Below are 23,781 nucleotides of genomic sequence, written 5' to 3' on the forward strand. Positions count from 1 at the left end.
CACTCTGACGTCAGTGCCGCTGGCCACAGCGCCGACCAGCTCATCAATATTCCTCCCCTCCCTTTTCATTACAGAGCGGGGAGAAGAGGGAGAGGCGGAGGGAGGGGAGGAATATTGATGAGCTGGGTGGCGCTGCGGCCAGCGGCACTGATGTCAGAGTGCCAGTTAGCTCGGCCGGTGCCAGTTAGCACCTCATTAGCATATTCCGAAAATAGAAGATTAGGGCCGAACGGCGCGGCGGATTCAGGCACGGTAAGCATCAAACTGATCAGCATCCCCCGCACTACCAGCCAGTACCGCTGGGGGAGAAAGCTGACAGTCTTCCTTTAAGGACCAGAGCATTTTTTGCAATTCTGACCACTGTCACTTTAAGCATTAATAACTCTGGGATGCTTGTACTTATTAATTTGATTCCGAGATAGTTTTTTTCGTGACATATTCTACTTTGTTAGTGGTAAATTTTCGTCAATACTTGCATAATTTCTTGGTGTTTCCGCACCACTGTCTGTTTCCTAACTCGGTGTTTCCCAACACATGTGCCTCCAGCTGTTGCAAAACTACAACTCCCAGCATGCCCAAACAGCCAAAGGGCATGTTGGGAGTTGAAGTTATGCAACACCTGTGTAGTGGTCTCCAAACTGTAGCTCTCCAGATGTTGCAAAACTTCAACTCCAAGCATGCCCAGACTGTCCAGGCATGCTGGGAGTTTTAGTTCGGCAACATCTGAAGGGCCAGATATTACAGAACTACAACTCCCAGCATGCCTGGACTGTCTCGGCATGCTTTGAATTGACATCTGGAGCGCTACAGTTTGGAGACCACTTTACAGAGGTATCCAAACAGTCTCCAACTCCCCGAATGCTGAGACTGTCCAGGCATGCTGGGAGTTGTAGTTCTGCAACATCTGAAGGGCCAGATGCTACAGAACTACAACTCCCAGCATGCCTGGACTGTCTGGGCATGCTGAGAGTTGCAGTTTTGCAACATCTGGAAGGACACAGTTTGGAGATCACTGCAGTGGTCTCCAAACTGTGGCCCTCCAGTTGTTGCAAAACTATAACTACCAGCATGCCCAGACAGCCAAAGGCTGTCTGGGCATGCTGGGAGTTGTAGTTTTAAAACTCCTAGAAGCAGCAGTGAAGATCACTTTACAGCGATCTTCTTTGCTGCCTCTGACGCTGCAGCTGCCTGCACTTGCCTGCCAGTCCTCCCCTGCTCCACTCGCCGGTCCCCACGTGCCCAAGGTACCTGCTGTCATCTTCCTCCGCTCTGTCCCGGCTTCCAGGCGGGCAGAGCGGGGGATCTTAGCTGTCACAACCCCCCCCGCCCTGCGATTCGGCGGTCAGTCCTGATCGATCAATGGCAGGGGATAGGAGGAGGTGGCACCCCTGCCACCTCACTCCTATCCTTCAGGATGATTGGGGTTGTCTTTGACCGCTCCGATCATCCCTATTTTCCAGGTTATCAGGTCAACAGAGACCTGATCAGCCCGGAATCACCGCAAATCGCCGATCTGACCCCCCCCAGGCATTGTCACAGGATGCCTGCTGAATGATTTCAGCAGGCATTCCGCTCTGGTCCCCGCCCGGCACGCGGCGGGGACCGAAATTCCCACGGGCGTACAGGTATGCCCTTGGTCCTTAAGTACCAGGGAGCAAGGGCATACCTGTGCGCCCTTCATCCCCAACAGGTTAAGTTCTATTTGGACTTTCTCATTATATGGTGTTGGGATGATTTTTTAAATTTTTTTTACATTTTAGCACAAGTCGGAACATAAAAAAAAATTGAAAAAAAAGTGAAAGGGTCTGAAAACTTTCTGAATGCATCGTATAAGTGCCAGTTGTGTATAGAATTTATTGAATTGTTTGCAGTGAATAGGACAAACAAATTTTGAAAAAATGCAGCAACACACTTTTTAAAATCACATGAAATGGACTCACTCCACTTTCTCACTGTAATTGTGCCTCATGGTGCCCTAAGTTCCAGTACACGATGACATACATTTATGTCATGAACATAAAGTAAGCGCTATAGCAGAGCTTGCTTCATGCATGGTGAGTCTCGGCTTCTATCAGCAGCTGCGACCTCGCCGATGCAATCCCGCCATGACCAATACTGATCAAGGCACCTAAAGCAGTTGTGGGCTATGTGAGATTTATCGGACCACCTGCAGCGCGATTGCGAGGATCCGATGAGTTGTGATGGAGGACAGAGCTCTCCTCACCTGCTCCATGGCAGCTCCAGGGATCCTCTTGCATGGCTTGCCTTCTGGCAGACTATACAAGGAGATTGCAGACTATACAAGGAGATTGCAGATTATACTGCCAATGCACTGCATAGCATTAAACAGTCATAGAATTTAAAAGATTGCAATAACTAGTTCCCTGCGGGGACTCCCAAAAAAAATAATAAAAAAAAGTATGAGATTAAAATACAGTAGAATCTTCCAATAGCGGACACTCAAGGGGAATAAAAAAAAGTGTCCGCTATTGACAGATGTCCCTTATTGGGAAGAAGGCTTAAAAATCTTCCTAAATGATGGAATACTGTACTGTACTCATTCCAGAGTGTAATTACCTATATAACATGATAAAAAGCAATATTACAGTAGAATCTCCCAGTGCCATTTAATCACCCCTTATCCCCCCCCCACCTTTTTACCTTGTGCCAACTTATTCTCCCGTGCCTTGTACCAAGTTATCCAACCTTACTTTCTGTGCCACATCATTTCCCCTTGATCCCCCCTCCCTGTGCCCTTTCATTCCCCCTTCATTACCTTCTGTATAAATTCATCATCCCCCCTCTTTATGAAGTGGCACAGGGGATAAAGGGGGAACAAAATGGCACAGGGGGTAGTAAAGAGGGGGTGATGAATTTGAATTTGGCACAGAGGAATAAAGTGGCACGGGGGGAGGGGGGGGCGGCGGTCAGAGAAGGAGGGGGATAAATGATGTGGCTAGCGGACGTACAGAAGTAGGAGACCACTGTTTAAACATTGGTCTTCTGCTTCAGTGCTGGAGCTTCTACAAAGGGGCCTGGGCCCCTTACTGGGGTATTGGCTGTACCCCTGACGGCGGCCCTGTGTACAAGATAGGGCCTGCACATAAGTCTGGTTGTCCCCTATCCCTATTGGGAGTGTTTTGTCCCCTTTCAGGTGTGTCTGCGTCCGCTATTGGGAATGTCCCCTATTCTGAGGGTGCAAATACATTTAGTCTTATGGGACTCAGCTGGGGAATTAAAAACTGTCCGCTATTGGAAGGTGTCCCCTAAGGGAGATTTCACTGTATAACATTAATGATCCTGTATGGTAAATGACATAAACATAAAACATCCAAAATTGCAAATTTTTGGTCACATCCCCCCAAAAATGGAGGTAATCAAAAAGTTACATATACACAAAAGTAGTACTGAAGAAAAAGGTACACATCAAGGTTTAAAAAAAAAAAGAGCCCTCATACAGCAGCAGTATACACAAAAATATTAAGTTATAGGTGTCAGAATAGGTGAATTTTTTTTTTTTTTTTTAAAGTAGTACAGTAACAGACAAACATAAAGATATTTTAATTGTATTGACCCACAGAATAAAGAGAACATTCACATTTTACCGTAAAGTGTACTGTGTAAAAACAAAACCCTCCAAGTTTTTATTTTTTTATTTACAGTATTTATTTTTTGCAATGCTTTGTATGGTAAAATCTAAGTAGAATTGGTTGCCAAAAAACAAGCCCTCATATGGGTCTGTGGATGGAATAATAAAAAAGAGTAATGCTTCTTAAAAGGCGAAAAAGGAAAACATAAATTAAACTTGGCTGTGTCCACGAGGTAAAAACAGGCCGGGTCCTTAAAGAGTTAATGTATACCTTGTCATCTGCTGATCTTTGATCTTTTTACGCATGCATACGGTATGGTTTTTTAGCCAATAACTAGAAAAAATAGGAAGGATGAAAACTTACCTGTTTTAATATTCAGTGGAATTGGTTCAATAATGCCGTCACCTACACCAAAAAGGGAATAAATGGAATACATGTTATTGGCACTTTACATAAAGATTCCCACCAAGTCTATACTGTGATAAGCCAACAAACATTATACAGAACACTTATCACGGATTGAACATGTTATATATACACATAATATTTGTGCGGCCAGCTGACATTTTGGAATAGCAAACTAGTTGAAGAAAATTGCTCTTGGGTTGTTTTAACACGCCAGTATTTTGGTTAGTATTTGACATTAGCATTTGTAAGGCTGCATTCACACCATGATTTGTTTCCCGTGGCACAGATACGATTTCAGCTGAAATCGTATCTGTACACGGAACGGCACTGACGCCATTCACTCCTATGACCCAACTGTAGTCAGCTAGCGAGTACGTTTGGGTCATTTTCTTAACATATCTGACTTTAGGACTGAACATTTAGGTCTGCCACATTTTTCAGTCCAAGTCAAAAGTTGAATATGCTCAGAAACGACCAAATTGTAGTGACTAGCTGGCTACAATCGGGGAGTGAATGGTGTCAGTGCCTGCCTGTGCATGGATACCATTGTAGCTATTTAGGCTTTAGAAATCGTATCTGTGTCACAGAGGTACAAATGCGGCCTAAGCAAAAACTATGGGGGAGATTTATCAAAACCTGTGCAGAGGAAGAGTGGTGCAGTTGCCCATAGCAACCAATCAGATCGCTTCTTTCATTTTCCACAGGCCTCTAAAGAGGCCTGTGGAAAATGAAAGAAGCAATCTGATTGGTTGCTATGGGCAACTGCACCACTCTTCCTCTGCACAGGTTTTGATAAATCTCCCCCTATAACCTTCACAGAGAAAAACTATAGTATATGTAGAACTAGTATTGCCTGACATCTACAAATATAACTAGATATAGCTAACAAACTGTTGTAAAATACAGGCGGAAAACTGCCATGTAAAAGTGGCCTTACTGAGAATTGCACAAATGTAAGGAATATATACATATATTACAAATAGAACTAAAAACTAGGCAAATAATTGGTCAGACTGACTTTTCCTCCAGAAGGAAAGATCTGAACTAAACTGGCCCCTTACAGTATATTCATGCTGAGCTATTTTGTGTGTATTTCAACATCAAGTTACACACTGTAAGCTATAATGCAGATTTGAAATCCTCGTCTCAGAAAAAAAAAAAGCGACGTTACACCTTTTTGTTCTGTCACTTTAAAGGGGTACACCGCTGCTAAACATTTGGAACAAACTGTTCCGAACGCTGGAGCCGTCGCCTGGAGCTCGTGACGTCATAGCCCCGCCCCCTCAATGCATGGGACATGACAGCTGCCATTTTAAATTATATATTTTAAAATGTCCCGCCCCGGCCTGCACGCCTATGACTCAGGGCGCAGCAGGGGGAAGAGAAGCCCGTGTGCGCACTGCGCACACAGCATCCCCCTCCCCCTTGCGGCGCAGTGAGACGAAAATGGTGCCCTGAATGCCGTGGAGCGAAATGTAAGCTGCGCCGGATTCCCGTGCCGGCTTGCTTAAGGTACTGTACCCTTTCCACCCCTCCCATCTGTTACCCCTTTTCAACCCTGTCCAATCTCCACCCCCCCCCCCCCCCGTCACCCATGTCCACTCTCCCGTCATCCATGTCCGTCTTGTGTCTATCCCCGTCCCCCATGTACACTCCTCTACACCCCTCTATCCCCCATGTACACTCCTCTACACCCCTCTATCCCCCATGTACACTCCTCTACACCCCTCTATCCCCCATGTACACTCCTCTACACCCCTCTGTCCGCCATGTACACTCCTCTACACCCGTCTGTCCCCCATGTACACTCCTCTACACCCCCTCTGTACACTCCTCTACACCCCTCTGTCACCCATGTACACTCCTCTACACCCCTCTGTCACCCATGTACACTCCTCTACACCCCTCTGTCACCCATGTACAATCCTCTACACCCCTCTGTCACCCATGTACACTCCTCTACACCCCTCGGTCACCCATGTACACCCCTCTACACCCCTCTGTCACCCATGTACACCCCTGTACACTCTTCTACACCCCTGTCACCCATGTAAAAAAAAAAGTGCAGAGCCTAATAGGTTTGTTTTGCAGGTTTAAAGGGGTATTCCAGGCCCAAACTTTTTTTTTTATATATCAACTGGCTCCGGAAAGTTAAACAGATTTGTAAATTAGGTTAAAAGGAGGATTTGGAGTGGCTCTTTGTTCTCACCGTAACCAATAGCAACCCGGGCTACCCAAAAAATATCACCTATACCCAAGGTGAACGAAAATGGTGCTAATTTACAAGAAAAAATTGGGGCTCAGGGTAAATGATGTATGGACACAACTGGCTGAATGATAATATTTATTAATTATAGTAATTAAATTGTTTGTAAGACGTGGTAAGTACCGTGACTTACAGGGTCCTTGCAGAGCCACGGCACTCCCTACAAAAATATAGTATTGATAAAATTGCAAATACAATTAAAATAAATTATAAATATAAAATGTTATTTAAAACATAATAATATTATTCAGACCAATTAAAAATTATGGATATCCAACAAAAGGTCCTCTTAAGGGTTTGGACCTCCTTAGATGTTAGTAACTAATAGCAACCCATGGGGCTATTTATATATAGCAATATAACCACAGTCTATTGAGTCTTTTGATGAGTAATTAAATAGGTCAGTAACCAGTTCATTAAAGCATGTTAATGTAGCGCTGTTATATCCCTTGGTAACAGAGTTAATATATCGCTTGGTAGCAGAGTTGTAATAATTGCCGGCAATTGTAACAGTTAGTAGAATGATACAGTTATGCTCACCGCCCCGGGACCGGTACTTGTCAGGATGCTGTTGCTCTTTGGGGATGCTGCGATCCCTCCTGCGGTCTCTCCTGCGGCTTTTGGGATAGTTGGAGATACTGCGATCTCTCCTGTACTTTCTCCTGTGCGCTTTGCTGGAACAAATTCTGTTGTCTCTCTCACTGCGGGAGAGGATACTGTTGGGGGACTCTGCCGTCTCGTATGGTGAAGGTGCAGTGACTGGCGGTGGGCTCCGAGTGTTGTAACTCCAGCGCTTCAATTCAAAGTAGCGGTCGCGTCCTCGTGGTTACAGGGCGCGCGTACGTGGCTGGCAACTGACCGGGTGAGATGCCTATCGATGCGGGACTCACAAGGACTTATGTAAGTGGTCTCAATAGTCGTATTGGGGGGGCTGGACGCGTTTCAAGACTATACTCAGTCTTTTCCTCAGCAGCAATATAAATTATGTTATATATTCATAATTTATATTGCTGCTGAGGAAAAGACTGAGTATAGTCTTGAAACGCGTCCAGCCCCCCAATACGACTATTGAGACCACTTACATAAGTCCTTGTCTCACCCGGTCAGTTGCCAGCCACGTACGCGCGCCCTGTAACCACGAGGACGCGACCGCTACTTTGAATTGAAGCGCTGGAGTTACAACACTCGGAGCCCACCGCCAGTCACGGCACCTTCACCATAGGAGACGGCAGAGTCCCCCAACAGTGTCCTCTCCCGCAGTGAGAGAGATAACAGAATTTGTTCCAGCAAAGCGCACAGGAGAAAGTACAGGAGAGATCGCAGTATCTCCAACTATCTCAAAAGCCGCAGGAGGGATCGCAGCATCCCCAAAGAGCAACAGCATCCTGACAAGTACCGGTCCCGGGGCGGTGAGCATAACTGTATCATTCTGCTAACTGTTACAATTGCCGGCAATTATTACAACTCTGCTACCAAGCGATATATTAACTCTGTTACCAAGGGATATAACAGCGCTACATTAACATGCTTTAATGAACTGGTTACTGACCTATTTAATTACTCATCAAAAGACTCAATAGACTGTGGTTATATTGCTATATATAAATAGCCCCATGGGTTGCTATTAGTTACTAACATCTAAGGAGGTCCAAACCCTTAAGAGGACCTTTTGTTGGATATCCATAATTTTTAATTGGTCTCAATAATATTATTATGTTTTAAATAACATTTTATATTTATAATTAATTTATTTTAATTGTATTTGCAATTTTATCAATACTATATTTTTGTAGGGAGTGCCGTGGCTCTGCAAGGACCCTGTAAGTCACGGTACTTACCACGTCTTACAAACAATTTGATTACTATAATTAATAAATATTATCATTCAGCCAGTTGTGTCCATACATCATTTACCCTGAGCCCCAATTTTTTCTTGTAAATTAGATTTGTAAATTACTTCGATTAAAAAATCTTAATCCTTCCAATAGTTATTAGCTTCTGAAGTTGAGTTGCTGTTTTCTGTCTAACTGCTTTCTGATGACTCACGTCCCGGGAGCTGTCCAGCTCCTATGGGGATATTCTCCCATCATCATCATTGAGCAGTTAGACAGAAAACTTCAGAAGCTAATAACTATTGGAAGGATTAAGATTTTTCAATAGAAGTAATTTACAAATCTGTTTAACTTTCCGGAGCCAGTTGATATATAAAAAAAAAGTTTTTGCCTGGAATACCCCTTTAACGGTGAAGACTTGTGGCTGGAAGAAATCGTCATGATGGCCCGGACTAGATGGAGGGAACGACGCTGATTAGAGAAGACGTCACTTGTGAGTTGCATTATAAAGCAGCACTGTAATCTACATACCCACATATATACATATAGTGCATTATTGTGTTTTTTTTCATTTTTTTTTTGCTTGTCAACCTTGATACAAGGGCCGTGGCCGACCCCCACAGCGCGAAAACAGCATTTGGAACATTTAGTTCCGAACGCTGGCCAGAGGAGCACCCCTTTAAAAGCAGGCTTGACTGGATGGTGCTTCTTATCAGGTATTCCCTTTTAATCTGCACAGTTTTTTCCAGCAAAGAGATATACGCCTTTAATGTTAATAAGTAAATGAGGTAAAAGTGCCCAGGGGGCGTTCCCCAGAACAGCAAAAGGCCAGGATTAGCCAGGTGCCAAGAACTGTGATTGATAAAGTGGCAATCACTGGTTCTATATAAGAGATATGGGGCAAAGACTAAATTCTTTAGAAACAACTTTATTTATTAGGTTTAAAAAAAATCCGGAATGCTTCTTTAAGCCTACCAAAGCTTGTTTATAAAAATAGCACTTTTTGTTTTTCTATAAATCCATCTTGAAGTGTCTAAGGCTTTAGGATTAACTAGAAGACGCTGATTTGTCTATGACATTGTCCTTTATTTTTTCAGAATATATAACCCTGAATAAACAATGAGACAGCACTACACTGCACACTTGAGACTACGGAGAATGCACCTTCTTGGTTTCCGGAGATCCAGATTTATAGATGGAAGAATGTGCAGGGCAGGCTGTTCATCCAGTTATTGGTCTTTCTTCCAGGTGAAATATCTTGGCTGACTGTCTTCTTATTTTACATTTTGTTAGGTGGACAGTAGCGCGCCATCCTCCCCATACTAATTGCACAGCTATTTTTATTTGCCTCTTTGTGGAACGTATTTCTGCAGGAACGGCAAAACACCTTTTTATCTGTCTTTATAAAAATGGACATAAAATAAAAAATATTGCAGCCCCATAGCAATAAATAATAGCTATAATGCACCAGGACCTGCCGTAGTGATCAATAGAAAGCATCAAGAACATAAATAACACTTACTCAGCTTAACCTTAACAACAGTAACTGCTGCTTTCAATGCTCTGAAAGCCCCAAGAAAATCTACAGAAGGGGAAGATAGGAAAAGTATGGTGTTTACTACTTTGTGAGACCGAGCAGTGCCAAATATGTGTCAGATTAGTAGTTCAGACGCTTTTCTCTGTAAAGACAAAACTATAATGGAGCAATAAAACGTTACAATAAGTTGAGCTATTTTCCCTGCTTTCTTCGTAAGAATTTAAGAGAGTGCAAAATGAACTATTGTGCAAAGAGGAGCACGACTTTACAGAAATGCCCTTGCTGTTAAAGCGTTGGAACAAATGCATCTGACTCGGTTGGAATTATTAGTGAAGTTTATAAACCAGAAAGGTTTTACCAGACAGAAATACACAAACCCTTACTCCAATTTGCAAATATAACTAAATATCAAATACAAAATAGCAGAAGATAGCAGGGCTGTGGAGTCAGTAGATAAATGTTCCGACTCTGGATTTTTTTGTACTTCCGACTCCGAATCCGACTCCTCTGTATTAATATGTGAATGTATTTAATACATTCCTTGAAGGAAAGAAAGGCAAATACATGTCATTACCACAGGACTACTGGCAGGGAAGCCAACAGTCTACTGTATTGAACAGTTTGTGTGCTGATCTGCTGCTGAAGATAGGGCAGTGGGAGGATCCAGGAAGGGGCATTTATCTATAGGGGATAAGATGTCAGATTGCCGGGGTCCCGCTGCTGGGGACCCCCGGGATCGCCGCTGCGGCACAGCGCTTTTATTACTACACAGAGCAAGTTCGCTCTGTGCGTAATGACGGGTGATACAGGGGACGGAGCAGCGTGACGTCATGGCTCCGCCCCTTGTGACATCACGGCCCGCCCCCTTAATGCAAGTCTATGGCAGGGGGCGTGGCGACCACAACGCCCCCTCCCATAGACTTGTATTGAGGGGGCGGACCGTGACGTCACGATGTTCTGGCCCCTGTATCGCCCGCCATTACGCACAGAGCGAACTCGCTCTGTGCAGTAATGATAGCGCGGTGCCGCAGCGGCGATCCCGGGGGTCCCCAGCAGCAGGACCCTGGCGATCTGACATCTTATCCCCTATCCTTTGGATAGGGGATAACATGTCTAGGGGCGGAGTACCCCTTTAAGCTAACAATCGAGTTTACAAGTTTTTATAGCTTTTTTCCAATGGTTTACAGCTTCAGTCGAACTATTGACCCTCCATTCCCTTCACTTATACAAGTGTCTCTAATCCTGCAAAAGACATATTTACTTAATCCCTTATCAGTGAGAGGCCTCGGTTACCCATGGGTTCCCTGTAACAGCAGAACACAACACTATGGAAAGTATAAGTATTGCCGCTCCTAATTGTGTGTTGTGTGCCCTATAGTGAAGCACATGAAAAGCATGCTTCTTCACGGTCACTTAACGTGTTCGTTTTGCGGTTACGTGAGGCACTGCATGCATTGGTCTTTATTCTTATAGTAGAGAATTCATTAATTATAAATTTTTGTGAATTGGGACATTTAAACTTGCTTTTTTTTTTTTATTCCAATCTATATTGTGTATTGTTTGCCGACTCCAACTCCAGGTACCCAAAATTTTGTCCGACTCCTACTCCTCGACTCCACAGCCCTGGAAGATAGTCGCAGCACTCCAAAAAATAGTGAAAAAATAAGGTGGCTTTATTCCATATTACAAATTACAAATGCTCTTGTATTTATAATATGGAATAAAGCCACCTTATTTTTTCCCTGTTTTTTGGAGTGCTGCGACTATCTTCTGCTATTTTGTCTGGATTTGGGCCTTTGACAGAGGCCAACTAGCTGCTTGCACCCGCTTATTTTTCTCTGGTTGCGCTGCTCTTTCGATATTTTTTTCTAAATATCAAATACATATACATATATATATATATATATATATATATATATATATATATATATATTTTTTTTTTTTTTTTTTTTTTTTATTATTTATTTTAAAGGATTTTTATTTTTGCAATTTTTATTAAAATAAGAAAACAGCAAAAAGAGAGGGTAACAAACAAAAAAAAATTTAAAACGGGCAAAAAACTTATAAAATTGAGGCATCATGGCATGTAGAAAGGCAATAGAACAAGCAGACACCTTGCGGCCACCTTAAAGGGGTACTCCACTGCCCCAGCATTCTGAATATTTTGTCCTGAACACTGGGTTCCGGCTGCAGGGAATCGTGACATCATACCACACACCCGCAGCTGGAACCTAGCGTTTGGAACAAAATGTCCCAAACGTTGGGGCAGTGGAGTACCCTTTTATTCAGCAAACGTGCCCATCACCCACATAGACATCCACTCATACACAAATATATATTATATTTATATACATAAAAAGACAAAAAAGTATAATTGTAAAACACCAGACCAAAATGTTGTAAACATCTCTTGGCCAAAAGTCCCAATTACATGTGATGAACATCTAATTCTAAACCCATGTGGGTGATTACTATTATCACTCTCAAGCAAGTCTCTATTTTTCTACAAAAAATATATTAGAAACACTTTGCATTCATGTACTATACATGTATTTTTTTCAGGAGGCTTGCTTTAGTACTCTGCTGACCTCTGCTGTCCATTTTATGAGCTTTCCAGAGCAGCATATGTTTGCTAGGGGGATTTTCTCCTGCTCTGGACAGTTCATGAAATGGACAGTAGTGGTCAGTAGAGAGCACTGTGGTCATGACATCAGAGGAAATGCATTTCTTTTTTGATTTCTGTTTAGTATACAGCCCCTAAAAAGTACTGGAAGGATTAAGATTTTTTAATAGAAGTGATTTACAAATCTGTTTAACTTTCTGGCACCAGTTGATTTAAAAAAAAATAAGTTTTCCACGGGAGTACCCCTTTAAGCCCTGCAACTGTTAAACATTCCGGATCGTCCACATGTAGCTTTCTGACATCATCTGTCAGCCTAGGGCAGCCCTTAACCAAACAGACATATAACATTTATTCCTGGAATCTTTTACAGAGTACTACTAGTACTACTAGTACTGTGCCTGTAATTCCATGCTTGTACCGAATCAAGAAAGTTTTTAACTGCATCGGATGAGTGCTGCAGTATCTTCTAAAATGTGAATTGTTTTACACTATGATTGTCTCTGCTCTGCACTGTGGTTAATGTGAATAACCTGGTCTGAGTGCATACTCATGTTAGTTAGAAGGTGGTGCCAGCCATACTCTCACTTATAGACTACATGGTCACTAGGATGTCTGGATATTTAAAGGTTTTTCCATCTAATGACAGCATATGAGTACAGCACAATATGTTATCACTTTATGTTCACCGAGGTCACGACCAGTCCCAATTGACCATGACAATGCAAAGGGTTGCAGCTCAGTGCCAGAATGTGCCTTGAAGCCACATTGCACAACCACAGCAATGTGTGTAATTTGTAACTCTTAGGCGGCTTTCACACTATGAAAAGTACCCGTTATATAACGCCCGTTATAAAATAGCGGGTGATCACGGGGTTAAACGGCCATTAGAAAATCCCTAACGGACGTTAGAAAATCCCATTATAGTCTATGGGATTTTTCTAATAGCAGTTTTAACCCGTTATCGCCCGTTATTAATAACGGACGATTGAACGGAAGAAATAGTGCATGTTATTAATAATGGGCAATAACAGGTTAAAGGAGTAGTCCAGTAGTGACCCAGTGGTGAACAACTTATCCCCTATCCTAAGGATAGGGGATAGGTTTGAGATTGCAGGGGGTCCGACCGCTGGGGCCCCCTGCGATCTCCTGTACGGAGCCCCGACAGCCCTCGAGAAGGGGGCGTCGACCTCCACACGAAGCGGCGGCCGACACGCCCCCTCAATGCAACTCTATGGCTTCGGGCGGAGGTCGACACCCGCTATCTGGCCGGAGAGCCTGGCCCCCGTACAGAGAGATCGCAGGGGGCCCCAGCGGTCGGACCCCCCGCAATCTCAAACTTATCCCCTATCCTTAGGATAGGGGATAAGTTTTTCACCACTGGACTACTCCTTTAAAACGGCTATTAGAAAAATCCCATAGACTATAATGGGATTTTCTAACGTCCTTTAGTTATTTTCTGATGGCTGTTTAACCCCACGATCACCCGCTATTTTATAAAACGGGCGTTATATAACGGGAACTTTTCATAGTGTGAAAGCAGCCTAATGTGAATAGAGCCTAAAAGGGTCTCCATAGTGTTTCACAGACATGCCAAAAGTTTTGATTGCACTGGGCCCCACTTCTGAGACCTGATGCAATCGCTAGTTATAATCCAGAAAGGTTTGTGGCCGTGTGCTTCTCACTCAGTGACGGTCTATAAAATTAAACCTTTCTGCTATATAAGTCTATAGTGAAAGAATTGGCGTCCGGCCGGATAGTTTAGCGCGATGCTGGGCAACTTATCAAAAGTTTGTCTTTAAATGATAGTTACCATTTAAATAGACTACTGCTCCTATCAGCATATGTCAGTGGTCTTCAACCTGCGGACCTCCAGATGTTGCAAAACTACAACTCCCAGCATGCCCGGACAGCCAACGGCTGTCCAGGCATGCTAGGAGTTGTAGTTTTGCAACATCTGGAGGTCCTCAGGTTGGAGACCACTGGCATATGTGTAAAGGCCTTACTACATGGTCCGACCTCACACAGTAAACTGGTAGATCGTTTTTCGTTTACAGAGCTTGAATGTCAGACAGGAAGAGAGACACAAATGATGTCCAAACTGCACACCCTCTATTTTTAATGGGTCAGAATTAGAGATGAGCGAACTTACAGTAAATTTGATTCGTCACGAACTTCTCGGCTCGGCAGTTGATGACTTTTCCGGCATAAATTAGTTCAGCCTTCAGGTGCTCCGGTGGGCTGGAAAAGGTGGATACAGTCCTAGGAGACTCTTTCCTAGGACTGTATCCACCTTTTCCAGCCCACCGGAGCACCTGAAGGCTGAACTAATTCACGCAGGAAAAGTAATCAACTGCTGAGCCGAGAAGTTCGTGACAAATCAAATTTACTGTACGTTCGCTCATCTCAAGTCAGAATGGCTAATCACCTGCCCTATTAAAACAGGGCATTATCTGCCTTTTTAGCTGATTATCACCCCGTGTAATAGGGCCCTAATGCACAATTGACGTATGATGTTACCTGCAGCTATTTTACACTGCCACCTTGACTGGAAATATCCAGCTCTTGTACCTTGTGTAGCACTATCACATGTATTGTATTGTCAATGGTCGTATAATGTCTGAACCTCTGTACAACTTTTAAGGGGTTATCCAGGAAAACACTTTTTTTTACTTTTATATATCAACTGGCTCCAGAAAGTTACACAGATTTGTAAATTACAGTCTAATAGAGATAACTCGGCACCACTTGGAATGACGTGTAGGTATCAGGATAATAATAGTGTACGGCCCCTTTAACTGCTGTGTGAGCTCTGTATCCGGTGCTAACTCGCTGGAGATAGGACAATTCACAATTCAACACTGAAGATGCAGAAAATGCGGAGCACTCACCCAAGCTTCAACTGCAGTGGTAGTTTATTATAAACTTACAAACATGAGGGTACACTCCCGGTCTGACGAAGCGCAGAAGCGCGCAACGGTCCGTCGCCGAGACTATACCCCCCGCGTCCTCCAGCACAGCTCACTGATCCGTGTACCCTCATGTTTGTAAGTTTATAATAAACTACCACTGCAGTTGAAGCTTGGGTGAGTGCTCCGCATTTTCTGCATCTTCAGTGTTAGATTTGTAAATTACTTCTATTAAAAAATCTTAATCCTTTCAGTACTTATGAGCTTCTGAAGTTAAGGTTGTTCTTTTCTCTCTAAGTGCTCTCTGATGACACCTGTCTCGGGAAACGCCCAGTTTAGAAGCAAATCCCCAAAGCAAACCTCTTCTAAACTGGGCGTTTCCCGAGACAGGTGTCATCAGAGAACACTTAGACAGAAAAGAACAACCTTAACTTCAGAAGCTCATAAGTACTGAAAGGATTAAGATTTTTTAATAGAAGTAATTTACAAATCTGTTTGACTTTCTGGAGCCAGTTGATATATATAAAAAAAAAGTTTTTTCCTGGAATACCCCTTTAATAAAACTCCAACTAGGTGATCAGCAAAGAATAAAAGGATGAATTATCAAATCTAGGTAATCTTTTTTGCTCAATATTTGTTATGACGTTCCATCATGTATGTAGTGAAGAACCAATAATAATAAAATAACAGATCTGTACCTTTCTTGCCAAGTGCTTGCCCTTTCTTATACCCCATCTTCTGAAGTAAAGCAAAGCCCTTGTTTTCATTGCTCAGAGCTACATTCAGTACAGTATCTCTTCTTTCCTTTTCCACCTCTTTCATGCTCTTTTGTCTGTTCTTGACATTACTTTCCTTTTGTTTTTCTTCTTTCTGGTAAGACTCTTTGACTCTCCTTGGCACAGGGATTCCTGGTCTAACATCCTGTCTGGAATATAAAGAAACACACAATTATTTCAGAACACTTTAGGAAGCAACGTAGGGAGTTAATCATCAAGACCGAAGTTTTCTTTTCTTATTTTTTTTTTTTTTAAAGGGTATTTTCACAAATTTTCCAATTTAGATGCATATGTTCCAAGTTCAGTAGGAAAGTCAAACACAACAAATCTAAAGCATATCTACGACATGGACATTTGCATGAACAGGGTTTGTCTTCCAGCATTGAGCCCTGTACATCCATCATGCAGGGGGGAGGGGGGCAGGGAAGAGGCATGTATGCTGCAGATCAGCACGGCCTCTATAACTCCTGAGCTTAAAAGTAAAACGTGATTTTTAAACTTTGCAAACAGTTTCAAAATCGCTAACCGACTTTGAAGTTAAAAGCAACAGTTTATTTTAGTCCACTTAAACATCAGCGTAGAAAACAAGCTTAGGATGCTCTTACAGGTAGCACTGTTGGGACACTGCAGTCTAGTCCTGGAGTTACCACTCTAAGTGGCTGTATGTGCATCCCATAATTATCAGGGAATTGCATGCACAAGCGTGCTGTGGGTAACACTGGCAACTTAAAGGGGCACTTCACTGCCTCAGCGTTCATTATATTTTGTTCCAAACGCTGGATGCGGGCTGTGGGGGTCGTGAAACCATGGCCACGCCCCTTGTGATGTCACAGCCACACCCCCTCAATGCAAGTCTATGGGAGGGGCGTGGCAGCCACCATGCCCCCTCCCATAGACTTGCATTGAGGGGGCATGGCCGTAACGTCATGACCTCCGCACCCAGCATTCGGTACCAAATGTTCCTAACGCTGGGGCAGTGGAGTACCCCTTTAAAGGGGTACTCCAGTGGAAAACTTTTTTTTAAATCAACTGGTGCCAGAGAGTTAAACAGATTTGTAAATTAGAAAGACAAAATTTTAAAAGATAGCCGACCCCTCAAGGCTAGCATCAGTTACCTGATACAATGATGTAATGATAATAATAATGACTGGATCGTGCTTCAATTATAATATGAAAGGGCAAATTTATTACACAATATAAAAAATTATTTATACAATAAATCCTCAAAGCACAGGGCCCTTGTGCCGAGGGAATTAGAATATAAAATACTAAATAAAATAAAATGACAATATCAACAACCACCGATAGCTATCATTTAAGAAATTTTCAACAATGCGATGTCGCTTTTGATAATCCGGCCTCCGATAATCCGAAAAAGAGTTCAAGTCCATAAATGGTATAAATTCCAAAATGATAAGAATATATTAGATGTAAGCCTACTGAGGAAAGGGCCGTGTTTAAAGCATATGAGAGCCCTGAAAAGCGTCTAGGGACACGAATACTCTATATCACCGCTACCTGACTGTATACCGGTGACCTCCGATCCAGCTCTGCGAACCAACATAACGCTCACGAGACCATCTTCCAGGCAGCGCTGCCCAGTGCCTGTGACGTCACCCACCATCGAGTTACCTAGAGGTCCGCATCTGCTTCTCTGCTTGGTTACCATCTACAGCAAAACATCAGAAAGCGGCTACCTTTCCAGCTGGTCTGTGGCAGGTAGACCGCCGCTAAGACGAGTGCCAGCGTCTGGTACCATTCCAACTGTGCGGACTTCACATTATAACTCAAGGTAACATATTATCGGGACACATTAGCAGGCTGGTAACTATAATACATCTAATATATTCTTAGCATTTTGGAATTTATACCATTTATGGGACTTGAACTCATTTTCGGATTATCGGAGGCCGGATTATCAAAAGCAACATCGCATTGTTGAAACTTTCTTAAATGATAGCCATCGGTGGTTGTTGATATTGTCATTTTATTTAGTATTTTATTTTATAATTCCCTCGGCACAAGGGCCCTGTGCTTTGAGGATTTACTGTATAAAGAATTTTTTTATATATTTTATAGTATGTAATAAATTTGCCCTTTCATATTATAATTGAAGCACGATCCAGTCATTATTATTATCATTACATCATTGTATCAGGTAACTGATGCTAGCCTTGAGGGGTCAGCTATCTTTTAAATGTTGTCTTTCTAATTAAAAACACCAGGTGTAGGTGTACAGCCCTCTTACCTCGGCTAGTTAATTGTGAGCTGCACAACCCCAGTTTTTTTATTTATTTATTTATTTATTTTTTTACAGATTTGTAAATTACTTCTATTAAAAAATCTTAATCCTTCCAGTACTTATCAGCTGCTGAATACTACAGAGGAAACTTTTCTTTTTGGAACACAGTGCTCTCTGCTGACCCCTCTGTCCATTTTAGGAACTGTCCAGAGCAGCATATGTTTGCTATGGGGATTTTCTCATACTCTGGACAGTTCTTAAAATGGACAGAGATGTCAGCAGAGAGCACTGTGCTCGTGCTGTCAGCAGAGAGCTCTGTGTTCCAAAAAGAAAATAATTTCCTCTGTAGTATTCAGTAGCTAATAAGTACTGGAAGGATTAAGATTTTGCAATAGAAGTAATTTACAAATCTGTTTAACTTTCTGGCATCAGTTGATTTAAATAAAAAATAAAATAAAAAGTTTTCCACCGGAGTACCCCTTTAAAGAGGACTGTAGGCTGCAAATGGACAAGCTGCTGCTTAAAGCAGCAACTCCAGGACCAGCCTGCAATGATCATTAAAGGGAAACTGACAGAAGTAGGGATCGACCGATATCGTTTTTTTAGGGCCGATACCGATAATCTGTGGAGGTTAGGGCCGATAACTTATACCGATATTCCGTTATTTACCCCCCCCCCCCCCTCCACACCGCTGCAGATCATTGATTTAAAGCGGATGCTTTAAATCAATGAACTGCAGCGGCTTTTGCGGTGCCATAGACCGCCGTCACCACCCGCTTCTCTCCCCCTGCCTGTCCGGGGATCCTGAGTCCTATCACCGCCAACCCCCCCCCACGCCACCCCCTACCGCGTCACACCCCCAACCGCACCGCCCCGGCACCATTGCCTCCCCCATCCCCGGTTTTATAATTACCTGTTCCCGGGGCCCACTCTACATCTGGCTCCGGTGGCGTCCTCCTGAGCTGTCACTGTGCGCACTGACGGTGACGTCACTGCGCACAGCGTAACGCAGGACGCAGCAGGAGCCAGAAGTAGCGTTGACCCCGGGAACAGGTAACTATAGAATCGGGGATGGGGGAGGCAATGGGGCTGGGACGGTGCGGTGAGGGGGTGCGACGCAGTGCGGCGGGTCGATGGGGGGGGGAGGCGGCGGGTTGGGGTGGTCGCGGTGTGGTGGGGGCGGTGCATTATCGGCAAGGTAATTGCCGATACCGATAATGCCCAAAATCGTGATTATCGGCCGATAATATCGGCCAAACCAATAATCGGTCGATTCCTAGACAGAAGTGTCACCCACACTAACAGACAAAAGTAGCAGGTACTCTCCCTTTTCTGCACATGGGCTGCTCCTGCTACACACAGAGATCCCACACATGGGCACACAGATTGCCAGCAAAGCCGACCACGGCTATCACCACACATGCACGGATCTCAGTAGCAGCTACATGCAGAAAAGGGAGAATATAAATATTTTTTAGTGGGCATGAATTAGGGACAGACCGGAAAGAACCACCAGTGCAACTTGAGGCTAGGGAACGTGATAAGTGCACCAAGAGCCTAACTGCCCAAAAAATAAGGTACTCCAGAGAAAAAGAAGGGGTTTTAACTGGTGCAAGAACAATATACTGATGTGTAAATTACTTCTATTTTAAAAATCTTCAGCCTCCCACTACTTATCAGCTGTATGGCCTAGGGGGAAGTCATCTTGTTTTTTCCACAAAAAAAACAACAACACACACCTATTGGGGTATAACCCTTAACTAAAGACCCCCCCTGACTATACAGTTACACAATAGTCTTTATTTTTATTCTCTCTTGTTTAAAATATTAATTGTGGATATGAAAAAAAACACCACTAGGTGGCAGCGTGTGTGGTTAAAATTACCAACACTGTACAGTGGTCCTTCAAGTTACAATATTAATTGGTTCCGGGATGAACATTGTATGTTGAAACCATTGTATGTTGAGACCAGAACTCTATGGAAACCTGGTAATTGGTTCTAAAGCTCCAAAATGTCATCCAAAAATAGATAAAAGTGAGAATTAAAGAAAAATAAGTAGATAACTAATACAGATAAAGCAAATCCTTACATATAAAAGTAAGAAAAATCTGCTGGGAGCTGTAAATCACTGTCTATGTCTGTGGTTTCCAAGCAGGGAGCCTCCAGCTGTTGCAAAACTACAACTCCCAGCATGCTGGGAGTTGTAGTTTTGCAACAGCTGGGGGCACCCTGCTTGGGAAACACTGGTCTGTGTAGAGGACAGAAGCTTCTTCAGTGTCCTGTACAGTACACGCAATGTCCTAAAAAAGTAACATGGAGTCTCCCTCACCTGGTGTCCAAAGGAGCAGGTAACCCTGGTACAGGTAAAGTGTACAGAACATGTAATACCTCTCTGTACTGTAGGGGGCGCTACCAGACATCAGTCAGTGCATACGCTTCAGTAATACAGGTGTTTTACCAGTAAATTGCCCATTCTGATTGGTCAGTTCTCTCGGCCAATGACACGTTTCACAGATCTGGGCTGTCTTTGTCCAGAATGTCATTGTATGTTGAGTCTGGTTTCAACTTCCAATGGTCCAGAAAAGACCATTGTATGTTGAAACTATTGTATGTTGAGGCCATTGTAAGTTGAGGGATTACTGTATCTGTGTAGTAACTAGTTCATAGTTGTTAAGATAGACCAATCTTTTCCTATCTCATACTCTCGTTTTTGCAAACTCAGATACAATGTAGATCTAAAAACTATCTATAACCTCCCCAACGTTTCACCAGAAAACCTGGCTTTATCAAGGGCTCGAGGTTAATGGCGTGGCAACGCTAATTCCAGCCTTTTATAGAAATTGGCTAAGATGTCATGATGACATCCTAATTGTGCGCTATCCTTATCCAATCAGTGACCGTAACATCACTTGATTGTGATGTTGTAGTCATGTGATCAGCAGCTTTGGTCACATTACCTCCATAACAAACACGTGATCGCCAACACTCGCGGTCACCTTGATAATACCAGGTTTTCTGGCAAAACATTGGAGACATTATAGATCGTTTTTAGATTGACACTGTATCTGAGTTTGCAAAAACTACAGTGTGAGATAGGAAAGGATTGGCCACAGTACAATTAAAATTTCAATCTCGTAATAGGGACGATCAGCAGTGCCTATCTTAAAGGGGTACTCCGGTGGAAAATATATATTTTTTTTAAATCAACTTTTGCCAGAAAGTTAAACAGATCTGTAAATGACTTCTATTTAAAAATCTTAATCCTTCCAGTACTTATCAGCTGCTGTATACTACAGAGGAAGTTGTATAGTTATTTTCTGTCTGACCAAAGTGCTCTCTGCTGACACCTGTCTGTGTCAGGAACTGTACAGGAGTCAGAGCAAATCCCCATAGCAAACCTCTCCTGCTGCAGACAGAGGTGTCAGCAGAGAGCACTGTGCTCCAAAAAGAAAATCATTTCCTCTGTAGTATTCAGCAGTTAATAAGTCCTGGAAGGATTAAGATTTTTTTAATAGAAGTAATTTACAAATCTGTTTAACTTTCTGGCACTTGTTGATTAAAAAAAAAAAGTTTTTCACCGGAGTACCCCTTTAAATTTAATTCCCCATTGCTGAATACCATATTAACAAAACCCCAAATATTGCACAAATGCTACCTATTTCTATTACCTCCTGCCCAAACAAAGGAGATTTATCAAAACCTGTGCAGAGGAAAAGTTGCTCAGTTGCCCATGGCAACCAGATTTCTTCTTTCATTTTTAACAAGGCCATTGCAAAATGAAAGATGCAATCTGATTGGTTGCTATGGGCAACTTCTCCCCCTATATGTACCCCAAACCACTGACATTTTGTCCCACAAAATACAACCCTTCATATGTCTATGTTGATGGGCATGTTATGCTACTAGGAATGCAGCAATGAAAAAAAAATAATACAGGACCCCACCAGTCACCACTTCCTATTGACGTGTCAGCACCCAAAAAAAGCGCGCTCAGCCAGTGATTGGTCACAGCAGTGATATCCTGTGGGGTCACCACATTAGAAGCAGAAAATGCTGAGAATATAGAAAACTGAGAGATCGTTTTATTTTGGCAGCACAGGGGGGGGTCTAGTAATCCCCATATGACCCATAACCTAACCACAGCACCTGTCATTGGAGTAATGCCATGTTTTCCAACCAGTGTGCCTCCAGCTGTGGCAAAACTACAACCCCCAGCATGCCCGGACCGCTAAAGGTTGTGTGGGCATGCTGGGAGTTGTAGTTTTGCCACAGCTGGAGGCACACGGGTTGATAAACACTGTGTTAACGTGCCCATAAGCAAAAACTACATAGATGAAATACACAAGAAAAACTACACAGATAACATACAATGGAGGACAGAGCCCCCGCTTAGAGCTTACAAGGAGCTGAGGAAGGCATCCGACATATAATCTTCCTCCTCCTCTTCTTCTACGATATTACTCATTATTAGTTCAAAATAAAACAAAAAGACGCCTGAACTGTCAACCGGAAGTGAGTCGGGAACTAATGAAACCTGCACACGGTGCTCGCTGTGGATTTCCTTCCGACCGGAAGTGACTCTCATTTTCGCCATATTTAGTACTGGTCTCGGTCGCTTTACATAGTGCGGGTGATGTCCTCACGCACGGCCAGTCTCCAACTTGTGAACATAAGGCTGCACTTACATAGGGACAAGCTGAACCTCAGTGTACTGAGCGTAATATAAAGACACGGCCAGGCCCCTTTTGCCAATTTCTTTGCCAGGTTTTTTTTTTTTTTTGCCAGGTTTCCTTGTGATACTTTTTTTTTTTTTTGCTACATTTTTTGTTTGTTTACCGGCGTATGATAGATGCAAAATAATCCACATACCTCACGTGAAATGGAATCACATATGGGCACAGTGCCGTCTTGTCCTCTTCCTTGGTGTTTAGAAGTACCAACTGTGCTCTTACTATACCAGCTGGTGTGCGCCCATAATATACCCAGGGTGCCCATAATTTACCAGATAATGTGCCCATTATATTACCCACTAAAGTGTGCTCATAATATACCAGCTACAGCATGCCCATAATATACCCACTACAATGTGCCCATAATATACCTTCAAAAGTGTGCCCATAATATACCCATTACAGTATGCACATAATATACCAGCTAGTGCATGCCAATAATATACCCCCTTCAAGGTGCTTATAATATACCAGCTAGTGTGCGGTGTATAATAGATGGAAAACAATCCACATACCTGTCATCTGAAGTGGAATCAGACATGGGCACAGTGCCCACCTTAGGGCTTGTTCGCATTAATGTCTGTCCCCATTAATTCATGCCCGTTCTCTAATCCGTTCAAGCCCTTTGCAAATGGCTGTAAATGAATCACATTGGGGGAAATTTATCAAAACCTGTCCAGAGGAAAAGTTGCTAAGTTGCCCATAGCAACCAATCAGATCGCGTCTCTCATTTTTTGACAAGGCCTCTGCAAAATGAAAGAAGCGATCTGATTGGTTGCTATGGGCAACTCAGCAACTTTTTCTCTGGACAGGTTTTGATAAATCTCCCCCATTGATGTTAAAAGAAAACTGTCATATGTTTTCTCCCG

The 23,781-nt window shown here is 43.0% G+C and overlaps 1 protein-coding gene across 2 annotated transcripts in view; it reads right to left on the minus strand.

Moving 5' to 3' along the window:
- Nucleotides 1-23,547, minus strand: part of GPATCH11 (G-patch domain containing 11) — a 68,831-nt gene extending 45,284 nt beyond the window's left edge. The window contains exons 1-3 of one of the 2 annotated variants that reach the window (XM_056567419.1): nucleotides 23,428-23,547; nucleotides 15,861-16,087; nucleotides 3,954-3,995 (exon numbers count right to left, since the gene is read on the minus strand). In XM_056567419.1, the coding sequence (XP_056423394.1) occupies nucleotides 3,954-3,995; nucleotides 15,861-16,087; nucleotides 23,428-23,486 (328 nt within the window). In that variant the 5' untranslated portion in view covers nucleotides 23,487-23,547. Of the gene's footprint in view, nucleotides 1-3,953; nucleotides 3,996-15,860; nucleotides 16,088-22,582; nucleotides 22,792-23,427 lie in introns of those variants that run through there. The other variant, XM_056567418.1, reaches the window with a different exon arrangement.
- Between the last annotated feature and the right edge of the window lie 234 nt (nucleotides 23,548-23,781).

Source organism: Hyla sarda, chromosome 3 (assembly GCF_029499605.1).
Source record: "Hyla sarda isolate aHylSar1 chromosome 3, aHylSar1.hap1, whole genome shotgun sequence".
Lineage (NCBI taxonomy): Eukaryota > Metazoa > Chordata > Amphibia > Anura > Hylidae > Hyla > Hyla sarda.